The sequence below is a fragment of the Pelodiscus sinensis genome, chromosome 20, assembly GCF_052426305.1.
Source record: "Pelodiscus sinensis isolate ZL-2025 chromosome 20, ASM5242630v1, whole genome shotgun sequence".
NCBI lineage: Eukaryota > Metazoa > Chordata > Testudines > Trionychidae > Pelodiscus > Pelodiscus sinensis.
In genome coordinates this window covers 2,873,347-2,896,050 of record NC_143071.1, presented here as the reverse complement: position 1 = coordinate 2,896,050, position 22,704 = coordinate 2,873,347, and the positions used below count along the sequence as shown (strand labels likewise).

The 22,704-nt window shown below is 52.8% G+C and overlaps 1 protein-coding gene across 6 annotated transcripts in view; it reads right to left on the bottom strand.

The window, feature by feature from the left end:
• BAIAP2 (BAR/IMD domain containing adaptor protein 2) overlaps positions 1–22,704 on the bottom strand; it is a 92,464-nt gene that overhangs the window by 55,684 nt on the left and 14,076 nt on the right. For all 6 annotated transcript variants that reach the window (XM_075904078.2, XM_075904076.2, XM_075904081.2 and 3 more), the window contains exons 2-3: positions 20,988–21,063; positions 14,419–14,505 (exon numbers count right to left, since the gene is read on the bottom strand). In XM_075904078.2, the coding sequence (XP_075760193.1) occupies positions 14,419–14,505; positions 20,988–21,063 (163 nt within the window). The remainder of the gene's footprint in view (positions 1–14,418; positions 14,506–20,987; positions 21,064–22,704) is intronic.

The following is a 22,704-nucleotide window of genomic DNA, read 5'->3' as shown; positions in this document are numbered from 1 at the left end:
CAGTCCCAGTTAAAGGGACAGGTGCCTCGTTGAGAGCTCAGCCTTCAAAGGTAGGTAAAGGGGAAGCCCCATCCGGTAGAGAATGTCTTTAAAAAAAGACAGTACAATTTAAGAGTAACTAAAAATAAAACAGAGGGTCCTACAGCGCTACAGAGGCTGGTTAGAAACGACCACTAACAAGGCCCTCTCTTAGCAGGTATTCACTGAACAGCACTCCACAGTCTCACGAAAATATATTTTGGTTATGTAAACAGGAAAGTCTATTTGCATAATAGGTCCTATTTCAACAGGAACACCATAGAGGCTGGGAAAGTCAATACAGGCACGAACAGACAGTCCATCGAAAAGACAGCAATACATTTAAGAAGGTTCTTGGTGTATTTAGACCTTTGGATTTCCACAGGGGAACACGTCCCGCAGATTTTGTTGCTGTTGGGTTGAAGGAGACGGAATTAACATTCAAGTATCAGAGGGGTAGCCGTGTTAGTCTGAATCTGCAAAAGCGACGAGGAGTCCTGTGGCACCTTATAGACTAACTGAAGTGTAGGAGCATAAGCTTTCGTGGGCAAAGACCCACTTCGTCAGATGCATGTAGTGGAAATTTCCAGAGGCAGGAATAAATATGCAGGCCAGGATCAGGCTGGAGATGACCAGGTGGATCCAATCAAGGAGGATGAGGCCCACTTCTAGCAGCTGATCTGGAGGTGTGAATTCCAAGAGAGCAGAAGCTGCTTTTGTAGTTAGCAAGCCATTCACAGTTTTTGTTTAATCCAGAGTTGATTGTGTCAAACTTAAAGATGAACTGTAGCTCAGCAGTTTCTCTTTGAAGTCTGGTCCTGAAGTTTTTTTGCTGCAGGATGGCTACTTTTAGATCTGCAATTGTGTGTCCAGGAAGATTGAAGTGTTCCTCTACAGGTTTTTGTATGTTGCCATTCCTAATATCAGATTTGTGTCCATTGATTCTTTTACATTAACATTAACATTAGCGCTCACTTGAGTCGAAGTGGATGGCAAGCGATTACCAGCAAAACGGGCATGCTCATTCGGACAACGCCTTTCATATTCTTTATGGAAATAGGGTTCTGAATACAAATATGCACCCCCTGGAAAACCCCTTATGTAAAATACTTCTGGTGATTATCATTTGAAAAGTCAGAAGCCAGTGACATCAGATCCCTACTTACAAACGGGGTGAGGCAACCCCGCACTAGTTGCTTCCCCCCAGCAAACCAGGGAGACGCGCAGCTAGCGCCCCCCCCCAGCAGACCAGGGAGACGCGAAGCTAGCACCCCATCCCCCCAGCAGACCAGGGAGACGCGAAGCTAGCGCCCCCCTCTTCCCCCCCCAGCAGACCAGGGAGACGCGGAGCGGCTTTTCTCAGCAGACACCTCAGCTTGAGAATAAAGGACTGAGGGAAGTGAGGTGTGGGAGAATAAAACTGAGCTCTGGAGAAATGTTTGGCTAGAGTTTCCCCTACAATATGTACCAGTTCCAACTTACATACAAATTCAACTAAAGAACAAACGTACAGTCCCTATCTTGTACGTAACCTGGGGACTGCCTGTATTTTTGTTGGTGCTGAGTTGTCAACGTCAACATTTGATATCTAGCAGCACAAAATAACTAGCAACACAAGTCGCCGTGGTTTGTTAAAACACACAGATAAACACGTGAGTGAGCGGAGGCGCGCTGTGACCATGTGAATTCATCCGCTTATGCATGTTACCACTGTTTTCACCAACGTATACTGCTGCGCGAAGTAGTCCACTACTTGATTATTTCGTGTTATTTGAAAAACGGTCCCAAAACAAAAACCGTGCTATTGCGAAAACGTGTTAAGTGGGCACGTGTTAAACGAGTAATTACTGTATTTCAGAAACCTGATGGCTCATGGATAAGACACCGATCTGTAAACAGGTTTGGTTTTCCTAGGAGCCCAGTTTGCAGACAGGGTTAGGCCATGAAGCTCATGGGTGTAGGTCACTGGAACTGGGGTCTCATCAAATTCATATTTCTCCACGTGGAGGGAGGGGATTGGCCTGCAAACAAAGCCCTCCCACCTTCTGTGCAACCTATTTCAGAGAGGAGCCCCTAAAGCAGGGGGCGGGGAAAATACGGCTGCATCCGGCCTGCGGCCCAGTGCGGTCCTTGGACGGGCTCGCACTGGGGCCAGGGCTGCTGGGGCCACGTGCTCTCTGCAGGCTGCACGCCTTTTGGGGCTTCAGAAACTGGCCAATAAGAGCTGCCTGGACTGTGGCTGTGGCACAGGCAGCGGGGTCCCCCTCAGGGTGTGTGGCGCATAGAGCTGCATGTGGCCCCCGCAGCTGGCTGCTTTGAGTGGGGTGCGGCAGGCAGGCAGCCTGCCTCAGGGGCCCGCTGGGCTGCTGGCCGGGAGCTGCTTAGGTAAAGGCCTCTCAGCCAGAGCCTGCACCGGGCACCCCAGCCCCTAAGGTTGCCAGGTGTCCGGTTTTTGCCCAGATAGTCCAGTAATTGCATCTTCTGTCCAGTTTAAAAAAAACAAAACCCAGAAAATACGGGTCATGTAAAATATCCACGACATAAGGCCAGTGGGGACATTTTCCCCCTGCCGCGTCTGGCAGGGGTGTACGGGAATTTAAAGGCACGGTGACTTTTTTTTTTGGCTCAACAATTCCCCCCGCCACGCTCAGGATTTTTGTGAGACGATATCTGGCAACCCTACCAGCCCCTCCGGCACCCCACTCCCTGCTCCAGGTCCAAACCAAACCTTCTGCTCCCCCTCCCCATTCTTACACCAAGGTCCCCCACCCCAACCTTTCACCCCAGGTCACAACCCCCTCTCAGACCCGCATCCCCTCCTCCAACTTTCCTCCCAATCAAAATCCTCTCGAACCCATAGGCCCTGCGGGACCCTAATGCACTGCCCCAGATCACAACCCCCCACTTCACCCAGACCCTGCCCCCACTCCCCAGTCCTCTACCCCAAACTCCCTTCTGCACCCAACCCCCATTCCAAACCCCACCCCAGCCCTTGATCACTTACCCAATTCCTTCAGGGGCCTCACCTCAAAAGTGATGGCCCACCCCTGCCCTAGAGGGGGCTGCCAGATGTGAGGACACCCCCGGTTACCACCAAGGTGACGGCTGGGAAAATCTAAGAGTGAACCGGGGAAGGGTCAGGCCCAGACTGGGAAAGAGGATTAGAACCACTGGGAGGTTTGTGAGGCTTAGTTGGGGGGGGGGGGGGGGGGAAGAGTGAGTGAGTGAGTGAGGTGTGTGGTTGGTTTCAATTTGCTTAGTAACTTCCTTTGTTCAGGGTACAGTTACTTCTAACCCACTGAAATTCTACTTAATAAAAATCACTTTTGTTTATTAATAAACCCAGCCTAACTAATTGTTACTGGGGGAAGGAAGCAGCTGTTTCCCTCTCTCTTTATGTAAGAAAGAGGGCAGATGCTATGAGTTTACGTCGTCTAACACTTTATACAGAGGGAGATCGTTGCTCTGGAGTTCAGGTCCCACCGGGCTGTGCAGCTGGGTGCGGAGCAATGTATGTTCCTGCAAATTTTTCCATCCATGTGCAGAATAAGTTTTGTTCTGTGCACCCAGGCATGTGCACCACCAGTCAAAACACACACTGCCGGCTGTGGGTGCTTTGCCAGTCAGCTGGGGAGCACCTGAATCTCTCCTGGGCGGATTCCCAAGCGCTCCACTTACAGGGAACACTGGTGCGGCAGCAAAGTCCCTGTGATGGAGCCTTCTCAGCCGAGCTGATCACAGGGCTGCTGTTATGCTGCACTGGGCTGAGAGCCCAACCCTGGGTCAGTGCTGGAGGCAGCCAGAGAGCCTGGCTCAGCAGCACAGAATCAAGAGTGTCCCGCTGGACAAGCCAACAGCCCTCTAAAATAGACACACGAGGTCTGCGTGTTCAGCCGGGATTCCCGGTCAAGAGTCAAGCAGCTAAACTTCCCATGTGCTGTCCTCAGCAATTCCTCTCTACCCACAGGGCTTCCCAGGCAGCAGGTGTGCGGCTACTCTTGCCATGCAGCTGAAGAGAGGCAGGGCAGCCAGCCACAGGTGGAGCTCAGAGAGGAGAAGCGGAGTCAGCTTGCAATGTTCCCTCTAATTTTTTCCATCCGTTGGCAGAATAAATTTTGTTAGGTGCACCGAGGCATGTGCACCACCAGTAGAAACACATGCTGCCGGCAGTGGGTGCTCGGCTAATCCGCCGGGCAGCACTGCGATCTCCTCTGGGCGGCCGCCCAGGTGCTCAGCTTACAGGGAACACTGCTCCGTGTGTCTGCTTTCTGAATCCGGAGTGAGTGCCACAGCTGTGCCTCCAGCGAGATTGCAGGGAGGCCAGCGAGCGGCTCAGTGAGCTGTGCGTTTCAGAACAAAGCAGCAGTGGGAAGCTACAGCAGCAGAGATTCTCTCTCCCTCCTCCGTCCCCAGCAGGCGCCATTGGCACCGGTCCCCAGTAAACCGGAGAAACATTCAGCTCCAGCCAGGCCAGGATACGGCTTCCTACGCGGACGAGGCACAAGTCATCGCTCCAGCCGACTAGCTCCTAAGATCACAGGTGCAGAGAGCCCGTTCTGCTGCCAGGTCAGGGTTAGCACCAGCGCTGCATCCGGCCCCATCTTAAGTGACTAAGCAGTGGGGTTTGCCCCCCTCCACGGCAGGATTAGCCACGGGACTCAGCATGGAACTGACCCACTGGGCAACGGTCCCCGACCTTCGGCTTGGATTTTCCGGTGCAGCCCACTCGCAGACGTGTTCCACTCGGAGCAGCTCCCCGTGCACCGCAGCGGCGCCTGGCCCCTCGTCCTGCTGCGTCCACGGTCGCTGCCTCACCCCGACCACTGCCCTTGAACATCCCGTCAGCATTTCTGCAGCCATAGGGAGCTGCTCCCTGAGACAACGGCAAATCCAATTAAGAGATGAATGCAAGGCCCAGAGGACATGGCACAGGACGTTGTGCCCGGGGGAGGGGAGCAGAAGCTGTGGAGAGAGGGGTCGCCAACTCTCCCAACAGGGCAGACCGGACACCATTTACTGCAAGGATGTCCGGTCCATCCAGTTGGGAGAGCTGGCAAGACAGGAGCAGGGCCGGGAGGGAGACAGGCTGGAGGAGCAGCGGGCAGCCGTGCAGCTGGCTGGAGAGAAGTGACGCTTCTCTCCACCTGCCCACTGTGTGGCTGCCCTCCTCTGCTAGTCCCTCTAGCCCCGCGAGTGCCGCTCGGGGAACCCAGGCTGGGTGCTGAGCCCTGGCAGGTGGAGGGGCGGGGAGAGAAGCAGGGGCTGCAGCTGCATAGGGCACCATGAAATTTCGGGAAATCTGGTGCCCCAAGTTTCACGGTGCCCGATGCGGGTGCACAAGCAGAGACAGCCCTGCACCCGTGCAGAGACGCCCCCGCATGAATCGCTCTCTGGGACGTTTTCATCTTTGTCTCAAGTCCTTTTTAGAGACCCTAAAAATAAGGGCAAGAGAACGTCCTTGTCCCAGGACAGAGCGCCCCCCTTTGCTGGACGCATGGCCCTGCTGAGTGAAGGAGGTGTGAATGGGGAAGGCCAGCACCTCCAGCAACAGCTGCAAAGGTTGGAGAGGGGATGGGAGCTGGACTCAAGAACAATGGGACCCGGTAAGCGGGCTCATTGAAAGAAGACAAGGCGTCCATACGCCCGAGGAGGCAGCAGCAAGGGCCTGCTTTTGGGAGCCCCCCCTCTTTGAAGGTCAATGTGGCAGCACCGAGACACCCCGCAGAAGAAGGCGCCACAGCTGACTAACTGCATCTGCATAGGACGACGCCCACAGATTTTGCATATGCATGAGATGAGATTTGCATGGGAGGGGAGCTACCAGAAATCAAAGGTGTCTTGCAGGAGGACCCTGGGTTTTCGTCTGGTCACCCCTGGAGCACCGATCTGGACCAGCAGAAGCCGGGGGCCCCCCCCCATCTAACTCACCTGGCCAGTGAAGTTAGGGGGAGCAGCTATTGGTAACAACAAGTGTGGGTGTGGGTGTGGGTGTGGGTGTGGAACAACAAGATGGATGGGTGTGTGTAAGTAATAGATCGTGCATATGACAGTGCTGACTGCTGTCTGCATTACCAATTAAGGTGGCATTTTGCCTTATCCCCCCAAAAAGAGCCTGTGCAGAACTGCAAGTACAACACACATCCCAGCTCATTCTCCATGCTAGAATGAAGGCAGGCAGTGTTCTGGTTCTGGGATAGGATCCTTCCTAAGGGGTGGGCCAGGAACCTTTGCCAGGGTTTGCTCTGGCAGGACAGACCCCAGAGATCCCTCGCAGCCCCAGGAAAAGCAAAGCCGAAGGGACCCTGGTTTATCGTGCATCCCCTCTGCTACTGCGAAAGGGCGTATTTGAAATCTTGCCTCACCAGGGCCGTTTTTAAAGGTTTGGGAGCCGGGTCTTCTCCACTTGCAAACAGCTCCCCGTACAGGAGCTTAAGGGGGAGGGGGGGTATCAGTTTGAATAGAATTCTGTCATCCAGCAAACCGTGTGTCCGAGGCAAATCCCGGAAGGAAATTGTTCCCCGTCTCAGCCGGTAACTTGCTGAGACGAATGAGCGATTAGCCACCCTCGTCTGCTTCCTGAGCAGACAGACAAAGTGCCTGCGGCAGCAAGGAGCCCTGGGAATAGGGAAATCACAACTCCTCTCCACCCCCCAACACACACTTTCTGGACTCACCATCCCAGTGCGCACTAGGTCCCTACCAGTCTACAACTGCTTGCAACTCCAAACGCTTGCCTTTACCACCCCAAGTGCGTCACTAGGATCGAGGGTCAGGTCTACACGGGGGGAGAAAGTCAACTTTAGATGCGCAACTCCAGCTACGAGATGAGCGTGGCTGGAGCTGCACATCTTAAATCGCATTCCTAGATAAATTAGGTAAAGTGGAGGCATTCACAGAGGTTAGGTCCATCAATATTTATTAGCCAGGCTGAGTAGGAAGGTGTCTCTAGCCCAGTGGTTCCCAACCTTTTGGGGCTGCCGCACACCCGGGGGCAGGGCCACCCACGCGCCGCACGCCCAGGGGCGGGGCTGGCCCTGATCACACGGCGGGCACCAGGGCGCCCGCGGGCACCGTGTTGGGGACCATGGCCCTAGCCTGTGTCAGAGGCTGGAAATGGGTGATGGGAGGGATCACTTGATTCCCTGGTCTGTTCATGCCCTTTGGGGCACCTGTCGGCAGACAGGACACATGGGCTACATGGGGGAGGGGGGTAAGAGGGAAAAAAACATTCCTGTGGACTTCCCGTACTCCCAACCCCGTGGAGTACCAGGGGGCACCATCCTTCCCAGACCCTCTCAATCGAACCCCGGAAGATCAATCCCCAGAGCATGGAACTCTGGGTAAGTATAGACAAGGCCTAAGTGCTACGCAATAGGCACTTCGGAAAACGTCATCCCTTGGCCAAGGTCTAGGTGACTTAGAAGCTTTTGTAAAATTTGACTGAAGTTTTTCCACAAGCACTTTCTGAAGACAGTGCCAAGCCCAAACCCAACTGGATCCACCACAACCAAGCACTCTTCACTCAAGTTCCCAGCGAGAACCCTCTTGGGAAAGCCGTACCCAGCTCCTCAGATGGGTCTGAACCGTTCCTCTGTTCATTCTTGGTGTTGCCATAGCAGCTAGGAGCCTTAGCTACGACCCAGACCTATTGTGCTAGGCACTGCGCGCACATGGGAGGGGCAGCGACACAAGGCAGGTCGCCCAGTGCTCACTTCTCAGCACCGATAACCGTCACGGGAGAGACGCCGACAGACACGAACACAAGCAGGGAAAGGGGGTGGGCAGCCACATCTCAGTCGAGGGGGCCCGGCCAGCGACACAAAGTCACGTTCGCTCCCCTTGCCTGACGGGGGCGGGGGGGGGGCAAGAGGAAAGGGGGGGAGTAAAGCAGAGGAGAAGGGGGGGAGAAAATGTATCTGACAAACAACTGCGTTAACTACACAGACAACTAAAATAACTGAAGCTGGGTTGTGTAGAGAAGAAACAGAGGAGATGGGCCGTGCAGACACGATACCGGGACACTGCTGGCGTATGAGGCAGGCACCGCACATATGTGGTGTAAAAATTTCAAGTGAAGGCACCTGGAGCAGAGCAGCCACGAGGATGCCTCTCAAAGAAGAAAACGTATGATGTCAGTTTTTCCACTTCTGATTTAGTCAAAAGGGAAAGAGCTCACTACACTCACACAAACAACGAGGAGTCCTGTGGCACCTTGTAGACTAACAGATTTATTGGAGCATACGCTTTCGTGGGCAAAGACCCACTTCGTCAGAGTTTTGCGCCAATAAATCTTAGTCTATAAGGTGCCACAGGACTTCTTGTTGTTTATGCAGATTCAGAGTAACACGGCTACCCCTCTGATACTTACACTCACAAGTTCATTCTGCAAATATTATAAGAGGCTGGAAGGCGGAGACACAGACTTTACCCTCATAATATTCACCGTTATAAAAGTTAACGAGGGTCAGACTCACTTGACAATAGTCTCTCTTCCTAGAATGGCAACAAAGTAGGAACGTGTAGGCTTCTGGAGAGAAAAGATTAAGCAGCCAACACTCTGGGACATTTTCCTCTACATGCTAGGCCTGCAGAATTTATCGTTCAGCGGTGTCAGACTTGGCTTTCTTCAAGACGGCAAACAAAATTCGAACTTAACTGCTGGACTTTCCCACATGCCCGGGTTCTAACTCGGTGGTTCTCAACCTTTCCAGACTATTGTACCCTTTCAAGAGTCTGATTTGCCTCGTGTAAGTCAAGTTTCACCTCACTGGAAAAAACAAAAAACCCCCCCACGACAAAAATCAAACCTAAAAATACAGAAGTGACAGAGTCCGCGATTACTGAAACATTACTGACTGCCTCGCTTTTAACATACAATAGAGGGGAGGGGGAGAAATCAATCAATTGGGATACAGGTTGACCCTCTGAAAAGCAGGACAATCTGATCTGGCAACATCCATAGGTCTGATGGGCAGAGACCCTGGTTTGGTTTGGTTTTTGTTTTGCCTTCCTCTGCATCAAGGATGCGACAGGTTAACCAGTAAGCATCACCCTAAAGCTTACCGGTTTGCCGGTAATTGGCAGGGGCTGAAGCAACTCCCCACCTGGCATGAGCGAAGGTCTGCTCCTGTCCCACAGCGGACAGGGACTGCTTTCGGCCGGAGGAGCCCCTGTCCCCAGGGAGCTGAGCACCCGTCAGGCAGGGGCTACTCCGGTGGGGGCTGGGAGCCAGTGGCAGCCCTAGCCCCAGCGCCAGTCTGGGGGCAGGAGCCCTGTGTGTGCTGCAGCTGAGCTGAAGCAGTTGCCATCTCAGATCCTGCTTCAAATCGGGTAACCGATTGAACCATGGGTTAACCGAACGTTTAACCAGTTAACTGAAGAACGGGGATTTCACACCCTACCCTGCAGCCGAGGTTCGGGTCACTTGCGGGTTTCAATGAGAGTAAATGGTGGATTCTCTGTAACAAAGTCTTTAAAACCCGGATTTGTTTTTAAGGCAGCCAGAAGCGAGGGGGCTATTTCAGGAAAGCAGAGGGGAGATTCGGTGTCTGCCGGCAACCTCGAGGAGCTCAGGCTAGCGGATCACAATGGTCCCTTGTGATCCTCGGAGACAAACCCATCCCAAGCCTAATACAGGACAAAGTGGATACATGCATCTGGGAACATCTTTTTGCGTTGGCAAAGGAGGCAGATCGATCCCCAACACAAAGGGAAGAGCAGCTTAGGTTTCCTCTATTCCTGCTGGATGGTAATTTATTAACTGCCCATTAAAACGTCTCGTCGATGTGAGGTAACCTAGATGGAAGAAAGGGCCAAACAAGTGATGCTTGTTGCGATCAGCAAGTGAACTGCAGCTTGTTAAAAGGATTGGCAAGTTCAAGGTCTTCCCACGGAAACTAAAACCTTCACTGACCTTCAGAGATGCTGCTTAGAAAGCCACTTTTAAAAGGTCTCCCTTCCATGGCAAATGAAGAATTCTCTGATTAGGGATCAGGCTAAGCAGCAGTTTGCGTCGCCGGCCCCATGTGCTCTCCTAGACTTCTGCCACCATTTTAGTTTCCTGTGTATGCTTTTTAAAAATCCAAGCAGTAAGAGCTGTAAACATTAGACCACACCCAACAGAACAAACTTAAGTACAGGCGATTGTTTTAGGTCTCGTTAGACTATAGACAGAGCAAAACCGGAAGGGGCGTTCTAATACTTGCATTATTTTAAATTTTAAAGCCCTGAGCCAAGAAGCTGAACTACAAAGAATTAAACACACAACACTCGAAACCTTTTCACAAAAAGGCACTAAAACTATTGACACCACCCAAGCAAAAAGAATGCAGGTAGAATATGTACGTTCCAGACGCCCTTCTTTAAAAACCTTTCTATAGTTTTCACAAGTTGCAATGGAATTCCCACCAGCTCGAACGGCACAAGCCAGATCTCACGTTTCGCTCTCAAGCCACTGAAGCGGTTTGAAAATGAGACGTAAAAAGCTTCATAGAAACGGGAAAGGTGCGTCCTCCTGGGGGGGAGGGGCTGTTTTTGCTCAAACTTTACAAAGCCGTCACTTCTGGGGTTGCTAAATTGCCACGTTTCAGCAGGCCCACCAACGGGGGGGGGGGATTCAAAAGGGCTGGGGGGCTCCAGCTGCTGCCATCACTACTGGAGCAGTGGCGGGAGCCCTAGGTCCTTTAAATCACCTCCGGAGCACTGCATTGCATGCTCCAGGCAGCCCTGAGGGCTGGCTGCCCCCAGCCTCGCCCCTTCTGGGAGCATGGAACTGGCCCCCTTCCACCTTGGCCAGGGGCCCAGCTGTCAGTCCCCCTGTATTTCAGCTAAAAAAGGAAAGAAACTGGATGAATTATGAGACTCTGAAGGCAATGCCTTCAAACGGAAAAACTTGTACGACCTTCCTCGTCGGTGTTGCTCCATGCACCTTGCAGAAGATCAGATTTCTGTTTAGCGTTTAGTACCCAGAGCAGATTACTGGGGGCAGTTTTAATCTGATCAAGTTGACGTCCATACGACTTCTAACGCGTCTCCGCAACGGCTTCAGCCTAAGCCAGTGTATGGTGCACAGCTGGGCCGCTGTTAGAATCCGTGTAGGATTTAGGGAGCTACAGCAGCCGGGGTGTATGGAATTTTGTATGGAGCTTTCTGAATGCAGGGCTGAGCCAAACGGAAGACAGGAGGTTTACAGTTCCTAAGTTTGGAAGCTGTATAAAGCAGGCTGGGCAGCCTGTAGCCCTTCAGGGTTTTGTGCAGGGCCATGAAACCTTTTGGGCACTGTTACCCATCACCATACGGTTGCCAGATCACCATAGAACTATAGAGATGGAAGAGACCTTAGAAGACCGTCAAGTCCAGCCCCCTGCCCAAGGCAGAACCAATCCCAATCACGCTTCTTTCCTCCCAGTGACACACATGTCAAGCCAGAGCCACGAAAGGAGGTGCGTGCCGATGGCACCAATATTGACCAAGAGTCACGTGTTCCCTCGGCAACCAATCGGCACCCACCGCAAAGTCTAGGTACACAAGTGCAGGGAGCAAAACTGCCCTAGCCTGGGAGACCGTCTTGGGTACGAGAATCTTGCAGCCCACGGAGGCCCGCTCGCCTCGCCTGCCTGCCGCTGCCCTGAAGTCACCGCCAGCCCCTTTGTGCGCCATCCCCGGCTCCTTGGAGATGATGTTACTGAGCCCGGCGGCAGCTACGTAGGACAGGGCTCTGGCTGGCGAGACCAGCAGGAAAGAACTTCCACTCACGACCACACCAGCAAGGCAAGGGGACATCTCCATGCAAAAAGCCCCGGCGCAGCGAGTCCGAGAGCCGACGGGGCAACTGACCACAGCTTGTGCTATGGGGCTTAAAAAACAAAAACCAGACACTTCCCACGTGGGCTGGCGCCTCGGCTCCGGGACCCTCCCCCTGTGCTGGGTTTCGGAGCCGAGAATCCAGCTAGAGCAGGAATGTCGCTGATACCCCTCCCCCAAGCGGCGAGGCAGGCAGTGGGTTATTTTCGCCGGGCACCCACAAAGGGAAGATGGGAGGAAGGAAGGAACCGACGTGGAGCTGAATTGCCGGGATCGCCGAGGGAAGGCAGGAGCAGCTTCGACACAGCTAGACTGAGCCAAAAAAGGGGGCAATGCAAGTCCTGGCAGGCTTTGTCTCAAGGGTGAACAGGAGGGAGGGAAAGGAGGAGCCGCTGAACGTGTCCGAAGGGAGGGTGCCGCTGGAATGGGTTACTCTGCGGGGCAAACACGTTGCGCATCCAACAGGACAGCTACAGGCACCATGTTCAGGGCCGGCGGTCGCTGGTTTACAGCCAGCAGGGCCCAGCCCGTGAAGCCAGCTCCAGCAGCGAGCAGCCAGCCTGCCCCCTAAACCCCAGCTCGATTTCTGCCGAAAACGAACCCTCCTGTTTACACCAGCCTCTCTTCACAGCTTCCCCGCCTGCCTCCCCAAGGGGCAGGGATGAGTCGTAGGCGGGGACCATTTCGCCTTTTTTTTTTTTTTTAAAAGGTCGGACGCGTTTGCGCCAACGGCTCACGCGACCCCTCCCCCCAAAACTCTTCCAACCCAGCGCCCACGATGAGGCGACTGGTTCCCCCAGAGAAATCGTGCCGGCCACGCAGACGCTCCCTAGCAGACGGGCTATGCAACAGGAGCGGAGCCATTTGCAAGTCCAACCTCTTCACGCGGACGCAGCCGTGTCTGGGCTGCAGGGGCATTTGTCTGAGCAGCCGCTGCCAATACCCGGAACTGGCGAGCTGCTGCCGAACCCCAACCCCACCCGAGAAACGAGTGCGCTTCGCCAGCGCCCCTCCCCCAGCCAGCCACGTGAAAAGCAGCCACACGGGTGCGCCAAGCCGTCAAAACGATTCGTGTGCTCAACCCACCCTGAATTCCCACCCTCGCTGTGGGAAGTGGGGGCGCGGGAGGCACACCCAGGTTTTCGGCATCCTAGCCCCACGCCTCTGCCGCCCAGTATCCCAGCCAGCCGGGGTGGTCGGGGCCCTGCCCCCACTACGGGGAAGGGAGGAGATGGGGCAGCGCACCGAGCTCATCCTGCCCCCCAGCATGGGGAGGGGGAAGAGATGGGAGGAGGCGTGTGCCCACGTGCACCCCAGCGTGCCCAGCCCCCAGAGCACGAGGGAGGGAGGGAGCGAGCAGCGCAGCTCTCCCCCCCCCCCCCCGGCCCCTGGAGCACTTTGGAGGGTGGGCACTGGGGGGGCAGCAACACTCTGCCCCCAGTACGCCTACAGCAGGTGTTCTGGGGGCGGGGCCATGCCTGGCAGTTTAGGAAGGCAAAGCCCCCCCCACCTAAGCTACTGGGCACCCCTGCAGCTGGTTGCCGGCCCGGTCTCTAGGGAGGGGTAAAGGTGGGGTGCAGCTCAGCACCCCCACTCAACCCCTGCCCCCCCATTTCCCTTCTAGCCACTGGTTAGCCCCCCTATGCTCCTCAGACAGCCCCAGAGGCACAGGAACATTTTTAAAAGTGGGGGAGCTGAGCCCCAGAGCAAAGCCCCAGCACATGGGGCCAGCTGCAGGAGACCCCAGTATATGGGGCTCAGACGGGGACCCCAGTAGGTGGAGCTCGCAGCAGAGCCTCTGGCACTGGGACCTAGGGTGCTAAGTCAGGAGCCACAGGGTGTTGCAAAAGCCCCCGCGCCTATGGACGATGAGCAGCAAGAAGCCTTTGGAAATACGTTTGCCACCTGGCCGCCTGCATTCTTCTGTGGGTTACAGGAAAAGCAGGGACGCTTTCCTGCCCTCCCAGGAGATGAAACCGACAGCTGCACTTTCCAAGAGTCCCTGTCCCCGCACAGCCGTCAGACCCCACCCCGGGCGGGTTTCCCTAACGCGAGACCACAAAAACCCGGCTTGGAGCCTTCAACTTTAACGAACTGGAAGCTTGTGATGCCATTCGCCGGGCAGAGCCGACCAACGCGCCACGCAGGGAGACGACCCCCGCATCTCGCACGCAGACGGGAGGTGCATTTATTCCGCCATCGCAACCAGACAACCTAGAAGGCCCTCCCACGGCAGCTGTGCCTGGCCACGTGCGAGAGGACCACTCTGAAGAGACCCAACACAAGCCAGTCAATGGAGAAGTTTCTTTTCCCGTATGGAAGGGCACTAACTTGTGTTTCCCAGGGAGGAGCACGCCAACCGAGCTCAGGTTGGCTGAATTCCTCTTTGGTACGGCAACGCCAGCCGAGGACACCCAAAATAACTCTGAATCACTGAAGCTGGAGCCAACAAAAAGGCTGGCTCTTCAAGTGCAGAGGGACATCCTTATCAGAAGCAAACAGGAGGAGCCACATCTGATCGCATACCTGTCCAGCAGTAATCTGGTTTCACTCCTGTTAAACACTTTACTCTATTTATAAGTAAGCTGCCTGACTTACCCAGTTCTTTAGATCCTTGGCTTTCACAGGCCAACTCCCCCATTTTAACCAGCGCATCGAAATAGCCTTTCGCAGCGTATGTCACACCTGAAAAAAGAATCAAGAAATACAAATGAGTCATTTGCTCCAATGCGTCTAATAATTTCTACCATGCCCAGAGTGCTAAAGACTGTACAGAACAGCCAGCCAAAGTCCCTGGTCCACAGAGTTTGCAATTTAATTTAAGATACAAGACAATAAATTAGTAACAAATTAGTGAGGGGGGGTGGGCAGGATGAGGCAGAGGAAAAGGTTACAACATTAAAATGATGGGGTTATTCAGACAAAAAAAAATAAAATAAAATAAAGACCGCGCATAAGAACGGGATACTTTTCCATAAAACTCCGGCGTAAATTAGTATCACCTGTAAGAATCATTTGATTGTTCAGAAAACAACCCCATTGCTAAACAACTACATATCACGGACTTTTGCAACAATTCATTCCTGTAGCTAGTTTGCTGGCATTCCAACGCCACGCATCACTTTTAATCAGATAAGCAGGGGGACTCCTGTAATCACAAGAGCATGTTGCACAGCTTTGGGTCAACACCATTAAATGATGTGCCTTTCTTCCAACATGTGTTACTGATTAAGAGGATTTCCTTAAGTGCCCATCAGAAAGGCTAAGATCAGAGCTGTAAAACAACACGAAAGGCAATTTTTAAAAGTTACCAGCAGCCTTGTGCCGAAACATTGATTCTGGATAGAGAGAGGAGTCTAGACTCAAAGTCCCTCATGCAGGTTTCCCCCAGAGAGCTTTCAGATACAACAGCTAATCGGTTGGTTCTAGTATAGGCATGTGCTTTAAAAAAAATAAAATAAAAAAAAGCCGAACAAAAAAACCCTAGAAACTCGATTAAGCGTGCAACATTTCAAACAAGCCAGTCTCCATTTCTGGTCCACGTCATTCAGGGATGTATTAATAAAAATAAATACCAATCATATTAATTCACCTTTCTTTTCAAATACAGATAGCTTTTCCCCTGCAAGACTTTGTGCATTTCCTCCCCAGAAGGAATTTGATTTTTAAACACACCCCAAATACAGAGTAAGAGACTTTAATAAATGAAATTAACAAGGAAAAAACCCAATTTCTTAGCTCAGGAGGTTTTGCAGGTGGAGGCTGTGAGAGCGCAGTCGGGGTTCCCCAATCCTGCACCCCCATAGCAGCCAGAACAGTCTCCACCCACCAGCAGAGTAGAGAGGGGTTTATTGATTTTCCAGAATACAGCACAGCATAGATGTGATGTGGCAATAGGAGGCGGCTAGGATGCCCCAGACCCCTCCCTAGGCTGTCTCCATCATGTTTCCCACCCCAGACTAAATCTCCCCCGCCCCCACATGCCTATGTCCTTTATTCCAACCTCCTTCTCTCCCCGCAGTCAGAACCAGTCAGGGCAGCATCTGGCCCCCCTGCTGGGCCGTGCTCAGACAGGACCAGTAGGGGTCAGCCCAAGCCTAGCGCCCAGCAAGATGCCCCCCTACATCACAGAGGTCACCCACTGCTGCATATAAGGCACCACGAAATACCAGCCCCTCAGGACATTAACGCAAGAGCCCATAAGAGCAGGAAGAATTGTATTGGCCTTTAGTCTGTGGAGCCCGCCAGGTGAGTCCCATTGGTTATCTCCCACCAGGGCCTGCGTGGGAGTAGGGGTTAGGAGCGGTCAAGGAAATCTCAGCCAAAGGACGGGATACAGTAGGCGTCTGAGTCAACTTATACAAGGAGCTTTTTGTTTATTTTTTTAATTAAAGAGAGGAGTGTAACTAAAGGCAGAACCGATACAGGCAGGTAGAGATAGGAGCTGAACTTCTGAAAGGATCCCAGGGCCACCGATAATAGAGGCTTTCATCGACTGAGGCTTATACCCTCCACTGAATCCGCAGGGACTTCTTTCTCCGCAGGTAAGAAGCAATTAAACGCGACACGCCAGCTCAGTTCTGAGAAGCAACTTCCAAGAGCGCCCAGCTGGACTCCGCTCAGGAAGCTTTGTAAGACGAGCGCCAAGGCAGATTTTCAAGGTTGCAGGTGACCGAGTTGGAGAGGCCGCGGGTCTCTGACCTAGAAAAATCTGCTTCAAAACATGCCGAGTGTGAGAACTAGCACAGAGCAGGCGGGCGAGGTCAGGGAAGGGTTCAGGGGGACATGGGAGGGTGGAACTCTACAGGAGTCGGTGCAGTTCCAGCTGAACACTGTTTTGGAGCAGGAAAAAAAAAGAATCAAGACTGAAACCCAAGCGCTGTCGCACTTCCACGCTACAAATTAAGACACATTACGATTTACCTCCACGCTCAGAGGCTCAGCTTTGCTGTGCACCCCCTTTCTGCAAGAGGGCATCGCAGGACAGATGCCGTTAACACAACTGGCCCATAAGAGGTTTACAGGGATCTCCTTTAAAAGTATGAAGTTGTTTTAAGAACAAAGAATGCAGTTGCTTAGATGCAATGTTTTTCCATCAAACAACAAGGTCTTCAAAAATGAGGGCAGGGTCCCTCTAAGGAAGGATTTTTCATTTATTAGGCAAAACAGATGCTCAGCAATGCTCAAACGGCCAGGTCTGGATTACCAAGCCAACAGGTAACTCCAGTAACGGCTTGGTGGTAAGGTGGAGACGCTATTGGTGAAAGATGGAAGCAGCCACTGATTTACAGCCCGGAGTTTGCAACACAGACAGAGCGTTCCCGCCTATGCCTCTGGAAGGCAGAACAGCATCTACCAGGCAACACTGTGGAATGGTGCAACATGGTTCATTGCTTATGGGGTAAATTGAAGCCTGGAAGATCTTTTGGGGGTCATAATCAGGCTTTTGGAACAGGAGCACTATCCTAGGATTCGGCCCACTAAGCCAGGATGGAAGGAGGCCCTCAAGAGCGTTCGCTCAATCCCAAGAAGGCTCATGGGACTTCAAGAACTTCTCCGGAAGGTTCTGGAGGTCCTCACGAGCTGGTTAACTTCAGGTTGGTCATGGCTTGCTTGTCCTCACGAGCCCCCGGGAGTCTTCCAGGATCTGGGGCCCAGTGTCTATGTCAAAGTGGGCTTGGATTTTCACGTCCCACTGAGAATTCCTGTTGGCAGAATTAAGCTGCCGTATCCAGAGATGTGGTAGCTGAGCTCCCCGTGCAGAATGCTACCCAATATTCAGCAAGTGGCATTTCCAAGTGCACGTGCATGGGTGCCCCAAATTGCACGCACAACTTTTTGCATAAGGTTAGTTCTTGCGTTTGGAAGCTAACGTGGAAAAGCCAAAGTCAAAATTCTAGGTACAATGCATAGAATCCTAGAACGGGCAGGGACCTCAAGAGGTCATCGGGTCCAGTCTGCTGCCCTCATAGCAGGACCAGGTACTGTCTGTCTAGATCATCCCTGACAGGTGTCTGTCCAACCTGCTCTTAAATATCTCCAGTGATGGAGATTCCACAACCTCCCTAGGCAACTAGTTCCAGTGCTTAACCACCCTGACAGGTAGGGAATTGTTCCCTATGTCCAACCTAAACCACCCCTGATGAAATTTAAGCCCATTGCGTCTTATCCCATCTTCAGAGGCCAAGGAGAAAAATTGTTCTCCGTCCTCCTTGTATCGCCTTTTTAGACACTTGAAAACTGCTGTCATGTCCCCTCCCAGTCTTCTCTTTTCTCAACTGAACAAGCCCAATTCTTTCAGTCTTCCCTCATTGCTCATGTTCTCTAGACCTTTAATCATTTGTGTTGCTCTTCTCTGGGCCCTCTCCAATTTCTCCACATCTGTCTTGAAATGCGGTGCCCAGAACTGGACACAAATCTCCGACGGAGGCCTAACCAGCACAGAGTAGAGCAGAAGAATGACTTCTCGGGTCTTGCTCACATTTTACCCCACTACTTCAGAGGGGGACTCGTTTTGGAGCCACTGACTGCGAAAGGGAACATTGTGTTACGCCCCGGTAGCTCAGTGTCGAGATGAAAGGCCATCACCAAGGTTTCGGCGGCCATTTTCTTGAGGTCAGTGGAGAGACGGTCACGAACGGGGGTGAGGCCTTCACCTTCGGCCACAAGAGCAGAACAAAAGGAAACATGCGCTGAATTGAGGGGTACGTCAGGAATATAGATGCGAACAGTCAAGCAGCGAGTTCAGCTCTTTGAGGTAAACCCTCACGGAGGTTGCCTGCTTTGCTGATCTTCCCATTAAAGGGGAAAAGCATTGACTGGGGGCCAGGAGTCACACAGGGCTGTAGCCTTGGATACCTGGAGCCCCCCTCTCCACACGGTGCCATAAGCAGTGGCTAAACTTCTGGCCACAGCAGCTTCCTTGTGGACTGAAACCACCCTGCTCTTTTGGCACGATGGCCTCTGACAGGGCCAGAGCAGTAGAGCCCCCTCCAAGAACACACGGTAGCAGTGGCATCAGTCCACCGTTTTCCTCGTCTGAGGAGAACAACAACTGTTGCGCCGCCCACCAGCTTTTTGGGCTCGTCCCCGTTGATTGGCTGGCACTAAGCAGGGCTGGCATCCCTTTGACCCCAGACTCTAAGGCATTCCTGATAAACACGGCCCTGGCCAGCAGCTTTTCCACTTTTCCCGGTTAGCTCTTCTGCGGCACGTGGCGATGAAGTGCCAGGACTTTGCTGGACACTTAGAAACCGCTCTCTGAGCTGTCTGTCTATCCAGCTCATCAGTTTGGGTCCTCTGATTACAGGGCAGGAGCAAGATGACCCCACTGGCCATCACCTTCAGTCACTGGTGTTCTACTTAGTCAGCTGCTCCGACTTTAGAAGGAGCACTCTGGCTCGGATACTCAAAAGACCCTTCACATACTCAAAAGACCCTTCACATTTTCTCTCTTTTTTGGGGAGCGGGAGGGGTAGAAACTTTATTAAAAAGGTGAATGAAACACTTGGTCACCAACTGACATCAACAGGCAGCAGGTTTAAAACAAAACAAAATGAAGCATTTCTTCAAGCAACACACTGTCGACCTGTGGAACTCCCTGCCAGAGGATGGTGTGAAGGCCAAGACTACAACAGATTTCAAAACACAACTAGATATGTTCATGGAGGACTGGTCCATCCATAACCTTTAACCAAGATGGGCAGAGATGGTAACCTATGCAGTCCAGACAAGGACTCTCAGCCATTTCACATTGCTAATCACAGTGGCAGATTGATATCCGGTGGCCTACAGGAGCAAGACAACAACCTTAAAACAGTGCTTCTTGTATGAGTTACTATCTCAACAAACCTTATCAGAAGGCTACCAGACACGGATGTCAATCTACTGGTGCGATCAGCCATGTGAAATCTATCGCCCAACAACCTGCCAGAAACATGCGGCACAGAGAGCACTGAGTGAAACTCTGTGCCCTCTCCTATCCAGGAAATCCATGGCTAAGGACATGTCTCTACTACCCACTGGATGGACAGGCAGCTATCAATCCAGCAGAGGTCAATTTATCAAGTCTAGTATAGATGCAATAAACTGACCACCTAGTGCTCTCCCATCAACTCCGGTACTTCACCAGAATGAGAAAAGTAAGCGGAATTGACAGGAAAGCATCAGCTGTTGACTTACCACTGTGGAGATACCGCGGTAAGCAGATCTACGGACACCAGCTTCATCTATGTCAGGGGTGGGCAAATTCCGACCCACGGGCTGGATCCGGTCCACAGGGTTAGTGGCGGTCACCCGCCAGGGACTATGGTTACCTGCAACTCCACAAGTATCGGGGGATCGCAGCGCTGGCTGGCCGCAAATTGCCGTCCCAATCCATGACGCTTCCCACCACTCGCATTGGCCGCAAACAGCGATTCGTGGCCAATCAGAGCGGCAATCCACCGATACTTGCAGAGGGGAGGTAAACACAGGGACTAACCCTGGGGGCTGCCTTTTTTTTTTATTGCCCACCCCGATCTACATCGCTGACGCCACGGATCTTAGGTCAACGGTCTGCAGTAGTACAGGCACGACCCTGGTGGCCATAAGGACACCTTTTGGCCTTAAAAATATGCAACTCAACCAAAGCCAATAAGCCATTTAGTGATTTAAATCGGTGTTTCTTGACCTGCCCCCAGGAGCAGCAGATAGTCCAAGGGAGTGATTGCTGTTTTAAGGAGTGGTTCGGTATTGTGACTCATTCCTGCTGCTGCTCCCAACCTTGAAATGGCTGCCTCTTTTTATAAAAAAAAAAAAAAATAAGAGTAAAAACTTTGAAAAAGTCTCCCTTTGAAACAAGGATCGGTTACAGCCACGTTCCATTCCGATTTCAAACAGCCAGGGAGTCTTTTCCAAGAAAGAGCAGGTGCAGGAGCCAGGAGACGTCTGCAAATAGCCACGACTTTACGGCACAAGCCCACCACTCTGAAGGGGTTTTCCGGGGGCTACGCGTCTTCAGGCAACGAACACTTTACTCCTCAGGGCACAGTGACACAAGGACATTTGCATCACCGTTCTAAAAGCCCCTCTGCAGTCAGGACACACCCAGGACAGCCACCTGCCTCTGCCCAGAAACACGCCCCCCCGGTTTCTGCCACAAATGCGTCAGTGACAATGTCACTTACCTGCCAGGGCTTTTTCGTAGTTCTTGCCCATGGAAATGAAGTTCCGGAGGTTGGGGTTGTACTGCTCCATGATCGTCTGGAGGAAAAAGCACAAGAAGCAGGAGACATTAGCCACGCGGGGAGGGACAGTTCAGGCTCCCTGCCGGACGACGGAGCATCCCCGCGTCTGGTGTGGGTATGCACGTGGCGGATTCACATGCATCCTGCCACGCGCGGGGAATCCTCCCCCACAGCCCTCAACAGACAGCACAACTCCGGCTCACAGAGGTTTTACACGAGGCTAGCGGCTGTCCTACACAGTCCCGCTTTCAGTGCGGCAAGGGTTTATGCAGAATCGCAGGCACCACGAAGATTCTGTTTGCCTACAAGGGTATCTATTTTTTCCAGCTCTGGCAATACAAAGCCCCGCGTAATAGGATCGCAGGATGATATATGATCACGGCCGCTGGAGATAAGCTAGCGGCATTCCTAAATCAAATGGATAAAGCAGCAGCGCTGACAGAAAATGAGCTACTTGGCTAAACGCAAGTCCTGTTTCTATGCTCTATTTTGTATTTATAGCCAGAGTATTGTCCCAGTCCTGTCTTGACAGGAGATGAAGGTATCAAAGGACATTTATTGCTACACTGACTATCCCATCTATATTTATGAGGTACCAAACCCGCTTTTGTACTCGGATAACTCACTGCCGATAGGCGTGCCAAACTGTAGCGAAACTGCACTGAGGAAGGCGGATAAAGCACCTACTCGTGCATCTTCCTTTGACTAGATCGATAAAGCCTTCCAAAAAAATAAAACCCGTGGTCCGCTCTCCCGCCGACTGTCCAGCGTAGGCAGAACATCTCCAAACGCAGGTTTGCGCGAGGTCTCAGTATATCAGAACACAGGGAAATACAGGGAGCAAACATTTTTTAATTTTTTCGATGCCTAGATGCCAGCAAAGAAGAACACATAGTAGCGTCTTTCCTAGGCTAAGTGCACCTTCCGGTGCGGAAGGATGTATGGGTAGAGACCACAGCAACCCCAGCTAGAGGGGTGCTATTAAGACAGAGGCGGGTTTCTCTTCGCTTGCATCATTTGGTAATGACCAATGCAATGTATCAGCTTGGCAGATTAAAGGGGAAGGCACAAGGAACCTTAAATGTCTTTTATCGCACAGGGCAACTCAGTCCGGGTCCCAGCAGCCGGCCTATCCCTGATGCCTGGCACGAGACAGAGGACCCAACGGCAGCCAGCAGGCACCTCCTCGGACCCTCTCCTCCACTCCGACTGGTGCCAGCCGGAGCAGAGCTTCCTAGAGGGTTAGGGGTTGACATCATGGGCGGTCGGTAATGGAGGCAAGGGAAGGTACAGCCTTTCCAAAACTGCCTAAGGCTGGGGCCGCCCGCAGGGAAGGCTGGAACTGCAGCACAGCAGCCTGGCCCCGTCCGGCCGCTGGGGGAGGCAGCCCGGCTCAGCAGCCTGGCCACTGGTGGAGGAGGGGGAGAGACGGGGCCACGGAGGGGTAGCGCAGCTTTCCCCGGCTGCTGGGGTGGGCTGGGCCATCACAATAGCCATGGCTCTCCACGTGGCCAAACAGGATCGGGCTGGGGTGGGTGGGGCTTAGTTCCAGGGGCGGGGCTGGATCTTGCCTTCCCCAGCTGGGCTTCCCCCCGCCACGCACGTTGGACATACACAGTTCTGGGTTTGATACAGTCACTGTCCATCAACGGCTTGT